Below are 6,813 nucleotides of genomic sequence, written 5' to 3'. Positions count from 1 at the left end.
AAGAAAATATATTAACGACCAACAAATACCTAAGGCTATACAAATTCACACTAAATTTCCTTTTCTATTTCTTTTCCACCCTCAATAAGGGGAGATGGAGCCGATCACCAGCCGGTAGACTCCGCGCCAGTTGTCTTGCGTCTACAATTCCGTCCGAATTCTCTCTAAACAAGCCGCTCGTCAACTGGACTAACTTTCAGCCTTGCTGAAAGTCGCCAGTTAAGGACTTCGGCTGTTTGCAGGATCGCATAGGATTTCCTTTTGGAATTTGCGCTTTTCATTCAAGTCGCGGTGGCCGAGCAGCGCGTGAGGACGGCACGGGTCACGACCACAGATTTAAGTTTGAAACCAATATGATATGAAAACGAAAATACCAAGAAAACCCAAGGATCTGCACAAAACAAACAACTACACTGTAACCACAAAACAAAACATTCATTAAAATTACGTTAACAAACAAAATATGTCCCCAATACCTATATCTCAGTTTTATCACAGTTTTTGGCTTAACCTTTCGTGCTTATTGCACGGACGACCTGGGATGCGAATCCTTCGATTTCCTTCGAAGAGGATGTCACCGCCAAATCACAGCTAAACTCTGTGATCTGTGCTTCGGGAGCAATTGTCCTACCTCTAGTGGACACGCCGCCCTTTCTCCCCACAAGATTTAAATTTTCTCCAGCAGTCCGCATCTACGGTGCAATTGCATGTGGGTCATGCAAGCCACCGTTCGTGGCCTGGAGATATATATATATATATTTTATTTGTTAAATTGGGCGCCATATTGTTATGGAACTGCATGGAGGCACACCCCATCTCCGGGAGACCGGAGTCTATTCCTGGTGGATTAGGATCGGCTCATCTCCCCGCCCAAGGTAACTCACACAACCATCTTAATTATAGAATACATTCAAATTTAATTCCTACTCATAACATACTCTTTTCATTAGCAACACTTAAGGCCGAACTCAGACCGTCGCCTAGATGAGAAGTGGTCATAGCGATAATGGAAGGGAAATTTTTTGACGCTGAAAATTACAAGTGTTTGGGCAAAATCGCCACTGGTGAGATTAAAAGGCACCAAATTGGAGGCGTTTGCCAACCGGGTCACCTAATCCTGAGGAGCTCCAAGGGAAAAGAAGGGACGTGCTAAAAGGGTAAGTACGCTAAATAAATCCCTTAATTCATTAAGTTTCGCGACCCAATTTTAACGTAGTTGGACGCGCGGCGGGGGTGCGGAATTAATGCCTCTAATTCCAGATTAGATTTCACAGTGAGTGATTTGAAACAATTCTTTGACTGCCTGATTTCACAAATTAATAACTAAAACTAATTCAGAGTTCAACGTTGGTCATTGTAGAAGCGCGACCAGAAGAAGAGACCGCTAGCGGCTAAACCCGAGTCTGCACGGAGCGAAATGGTCCGGAGGATTCACACAGCGTCTGCGCCAGAGGGCCCGGAGGCAGTGCGTCGTTGGTCCCAGAGATGACCAGGTGGTCAGCGTGGGTATTCGTTCCCGGAACGGACTCACCGAGGGAATCTCCGTATGTGGCTGACGCGGAAGGCTGTTGATGCTGCTGATCTCTGATGCTGCTGCGCTGATGCTGCTGCGCGGATCACTGCTGCTAATGCTGCTGGGGCTGATGCCACTAATCGCTGCCGCTACTGAAGCTGATCGCTGCTGCTGGAGCTGATCGCCGCTGCTTGTGGACGACGTGGTCTTCACGACCAGGTTAGGTCCGCCTGGTAAGTGTTCACCTTCCCGAATCTTCTAAATTTCCGGGGCTCTTTAGATAGGGTCCCCGGCGGCTTCAATATTAAAAAAAAAAAACACTGTCATTTACAAGTTTAGGACTAATAAATAACTACTCACTTTGAGTTATCTTAACACTAATTACGAATTTTTGTCTTAATTTTTTTCCCGACCGTTCTCCTACGACTTCTTGCAGCAACTTAAGCAAAACCCTTCCCTCCCGCTCTCCCAAAATGGGTCAGTGAACGAATCCAAGGCTATTTGACCCAGTTAACGAGCGAACCGGGATAAATTTAAATAGCTAGATCCTCTCCCGCTACCACCAGTCGGTGTCACCACCGGATCTCATCGATAGCGGGACCTGCTGACGTATCGGTTGTTTTGGTGTTTTCCAGACGGCTTCAACTAAAAATGCAACAGTCATACCCGTATAACTACTTGCAGGCCACGGCTATCATAGTGCACCAGGTACGGAAACCTTTCTATAGCCGCTGTATGAAGACCGCGTCGCTTTACAGTTTATGAAGGGCAATTCATGGATTTTTACAACTTACTTGGAGATCGCTTCATAGCTGCCGAAGACTAAAATGCTTAGCATACGCACTGGGGATCACGACTCCTGACTCCCAAAGGAAGACAATTGTATAATGCAATCATAACACTGAGCAACAAATTGGACTATGTTTCTCCTGGTGTCCCCACATACTGACCAGCAAACCCCAGAAAAGTCCCTGACTTAATTTTGCGGTGACAAAAAACATTCCACGCAACATAATAAGCGCCAAAGCGTTTTCGGATCTTTCATCTGACCATTCGCCAGTAACTCTTTTTCAACGCCCAGAAACCAAAGACGACGCCCAACTTGGGAAAACAAAGCAAGCTTCCTGTTATTAGTAAAGCACTTCTGCATAAGCAATTGAATGGAGAAAATTGTATGATCCTTATTGGACACCTAAACGACGCGCACAAATACCGGTTTGAAATCATGGTTTAATCTGAATATATAGGCGCTTTGCTCTGAACGATCCAGTTATAAACCATGCTGAAAAAATTACCTTTTTTTTAATAAAAATGTCTAAATTTTAATAAATAATGTTGTAGTTTTCTGATTTTCCCAAATATTTTTATTAAATAATATATAAACTACTTATTTTGCCTAATTTATCTACTCATGTAAATTGTAGAATCCTGCTTGGAACTATTTTATGCTCAATATTGTCAGAGGTAATATATACTCCATAGATTTGGTAAGCCTCTTTACTTTTAATGTGCCTTTTAGACCAACCCTTCTGTGTTATTTTTAATAAATATAATAATTTATATAATCAAATTTATATATCAACTTCTATCCCTGTTTTGAAAACTACAATTTTAACATATTTGCACCGTACTTGGTTTTAGTTTTTTTTTCATAAAAGTCTCTATATTAAGTTATTTTTGTTTTCCTCGCGAACTTGATTAATTGCCCACGATGCTAAAAGCGCTTGCGCGTAACAAACTCGTGCTTGGTTTCGTTGGGCCACATGACAATACAATATAAATTCCATAAATATAAATGGTACAATATGTATTATGACTCAATTTTATTCAAACTACTTTCATATACATAAATCTTTTAAAAGTTTAAAGATAGAAAAGTTTTTCCTAAAGTGTAATTGCAACATCTCGTTGAATACTTTGTCCAATTAAATAAGCCAATTTATGAGCATACTGGAAAAAAATAATAGTAACTAGTTAAATAAAATAAAATTTTGAACTAAAACTAAAGCCATAAAGCTTTATTTATTGATTTAAACTATTACAATTTGACAGAGTTTGCTTAGACATAGGTAATAAATATTGGCCCTACTCGTAGATTAGAAGTAATCGTTGAAGAGTATGTAAAAGGTAAAAGAAGCGGTAACGACCCAAAAAATAGTATATATTCTTGATAGCTACATATGTCCGTATGCAAATTAAATTATCGCTTAGTAAATTTTTTAAAAAAATTTATATTTTATTTTTCATTTCTTATTCACTAGTTTACACAATTGTTATTAGTACCGAACTTAATTTAAACTGCTCGCGATATTCAAGTTGTCGACCGATCAATTCGGGTTCAAAACGGACTGCCTGATTTTGGTACAAAAATCAATAATCAAACCTCGGCTTAAGAGATTTATCTCAAAAATCTGATTAAGAGAGTCATCCAAGAGAGTCGGAAAATAGGATAATGAATTTTGTTAATTAAATTTGAAATTGAAATTTTGCAGAATTGAAATTCTGCCGGAAATCGATGTTTACGTTAGCCGACTTGGGGGTCCCTTTTTGGGGCTCCGGTGTTTACAATATCGGCTTCGATGTTTACAGAATCCGTTTGAAGCGTAGAGTGTCAAACTGATCTGGACGGGAATCGATTGGAGGCTTTGTTGAAAGAATGGAAAAAAGCTCTTGGCTTAAAGTTGTTTATAAGCTGGGCAAGCGCCCCTAAGTAATGTGTCATATAACTCCCCCCATTCTAAATTGGATCGTCCCGATTCATTGGAACTGATGGGTATAATGAATGTAGCTGATTAGTTAATTCGACAATGACATTTTCCTCTACAGTATTTTCATTGTAGGGGATATTAGTTTCTGGTTGTGTTTGAATGTGAATTTGCCTTGGCTTGAATATTAAGAATTTTCTGTATTTAATTAAAAGCATGGTTGTTTGCGCACTTGGCGCTTGTACTTGAAATCTCTAGTTGTAGGGCGAGAGCGGGAGCCAATAAAGCTTTCGTCCGTTCGCTCTTGCGAATTCGCCCCATCCCTCGCCACCGTAGCATAAGCTAGGTTCTAAGAGAAATTATTGAAATATTAAAGTTAGTGATCAATCGAACGTCATCGTAGCCACTCCTTTTCGTCGTTAATACAAAACAGTATTAAATTTTCATAGTGACCCCGACGTGATAGCAGTAGAGTTCGCGAGTTGTTTTAATTTTTTTCGGTGAAAAACTATAAACATTACCAATAATACCCAAAACCAATTTATTCGTGTCGGTTCGGCCATTAAATTAAATTCAACAATATTTCGTCGCTGGAAATTTTCTGCCGTTCCTTGAGTTGCCCCAGACGTTTCTGCAAATTTAATTGCTTAATTTGCTGCTGCCGACAAATGGAAGTAAAAAAGGAAGTTGCAATTATCAAGTTTGCCATCCAGGTATAGAGTGCCTAAAGTTGAAAGTTAATCTGTGGCGTTTTGTCAATTGTGTTTTGGCCCATCTTTCAACTTTTTGCATTCGTGTAAGAATCGGTAGATAGTGAGCATTCTAACCATGAAAAAAAATATGCATGTACTAACAACCAAAATTCTGCAATAAGCTTAATATATTTCGAATTATATGTGAATTGCTTTGGCCCATAAATAAGCAAATAAAATACTCATCGTCGACCGAATTAGTGCGAACTTAATTCCCCCAATTTTCGTCGTAGTGAGCACCAATTTAGGGTATAAATAAAACAGCTGGAAAAAAAGTGCAAATTGTGAAAAGTGTAGTTCGTTTGCCGTTTAAATCTGACCCAAATACTCCTGGTTCGTCATACGAAGTTGCGAAACGTAGATTTTTGTCGCTAAAAAGGAAATTGTCAAAGGACCCTTCGCTGAAGAAGATGTATATTGATTTCATGGAGGAATATGTTTCACAGGGCCATATAATATGTTTCCTCCACCAATGACAAAATTCCGAATACTCCGCACTATTTCATTGCGCACCAATGCGTTTTACGGCCACAAAGTACTTCAACTAAGTTGAGAGTAGTTTTCGATGAATCGAGCCGTACTTCCATGCAGGTAGCGTTGAAAGACATCTTGATGGTAGGCCCAACTATCCAAGAGGAGCTGTACTCGACTCTGCTGCGATTTAGATTGCATTAGTTTGCCCTTGCGGCCGACGTCAAAAAGATGTATCGCCAAGCGATGGTGGTCGAAGCTGACCGAAACTTCCAGCTTATAGTATGGAGACGAGATCCTTCTGAGTCCCTGAAAATCTTTAAGTTAAATACCGTTACATATGGAACTTCGCCAGCACCCGTTTTGGCGATTCGGTGTTTAATGCGTCTAGGAGAGATGGCGCAAGCAACTCATCCAAAAGCCACAAAGATTATTCAGAATGATTTTTATGTTGACGATTTGTTGACTGGCGCCGGATGCGTTGAGGACCTGCAAAGCCTTCGAGACGAAGTTTCTCAGGTCTTGCAAGAGGCAGGCTTTGAATTGACAAAGTGGTTTTCAAACTGCCGCCTCTGATGGCGCTGTAATGCCCCTTATGGCAGACTCAGACGTAACCAAGACCCTTGGCGTGGTTTGATTACCGGTTAAAGATTAATTTCAATTTCGATTTGATGACTCTTTCCTGGATCTTCCGCCAACACGCTTTGGTTTACCCTTTCCGTTGCGTTGCTTTGCGGAGAGTGGACTGGCGTCTTGATGTGCGTAATGCCAAAGCTTTCCATCGCCTTCTCGAAGATCTTGGACGTAAACTGGCGGCCGTTGTCCGAATGCACTATTTCTGGTACCCCAAACTTGTAGAAAACCTCGTGAATGAGGAACTCCACTACATTTGCGGCCGATGCCTCTTGCATGGCTTTCAGAAAAGTGTATTTGGAGAAGTGATTCACCACAATGAAGATGTGGGCCTGTCCCTTCTTCGACCTCGGATATTTCCCCAGGAAATCGATATACAGCTTCTGAAATGGCTGCTCAGTCTGGACTCTCTCACCGATACCAACTTGCATCCGGAAATTCGGGGATTTCTTCTCCTTACAGACTTCACACCTGCGTATGGCTTCCGGACTTGCAGTGCCATGCCAGGCGAGTAAAACTGACGCCGTAGGATTTCCAGAGTTTTTCCCATTCCGCCATGAGCTGCTGTTGGATCCGAGTGTGCACGCTCAATTATGCTGTGGGTCAGACTCTGGGGAATCCACAACTTCTATTCGAAGCCTTCCACCTCGTAATCCAGATTTAAAGAAGAGCCTCTCTTGAAGATGAGACCATCCACTATCCTCAAGTCAGGTAGGTTGGCCAAGTTTCTTTCCACTTC

The 6,813-nt window shown here is 41.2% G+C and overlaps 1 protein-coding gene across 1 annotated transcript; it reads right to left on the bottom strand.

Moving 5' to 3' along the window:
- Nucleotides 1-1,722: 1,722 nt before the first annotated feature.
- LOC128265970 (uncharacterized) lies at nt 1,723-6,505 on the bottom strand. Its single transcript, XM_053002231.1, has 2 exons — nt 6,155-6,505; nt 1,723-1,809 (listed from the first exon to the last, which is right to left on the bottom strand). The coding sequence occupies exons 1-2, from the start codon at nt 6,503-6,505 to the stop codon at nt 1,723-1,725; spliced, it is 438 nt and encodes a 145-aa protein (XP_052858191.1).
- Nucleotides 6,506-6,813: the final 308 nt, after the last annotated feature.

This window comes from Drosophila gunungcola, unplaced genomic scaffold, assembly GCF_025200985.1.
Source record: "Drosophila gunungcola strain Sukarami unplaced genomic scaffold, Dgunungcola_SK_2 000194F, whole genome shotgun sequence".
Lineage (NCBI taxonomy): Eukaryota > Metazoa > Arthropoda > Insecta > Diptera > Drosophilidae > Drosophila > Drosophila gunungcola.
This window is presented reverse-complemented; position numbering and strand designations above follow the sequence as displayed.

What these genes read in the sequence shown, in the direction of transcription:
- LOC128265970 (XM_053002231.1), bottom strand. Translation starts at nt 6,505, where the DNA reads ATGCAAGTTGGTATCGGTGAGAGAGTCCAGACTGAGCAGCCATTTCAG. An exon ending in AAAGCAACGCAACGGAAAGG is followed by an intron (nt 1,810 to 6,154) that starts GTAAACCAAAGC and finishes TTAATATTGAAG; the next exon opens with CCGCCGGGGACCCTATCTAA.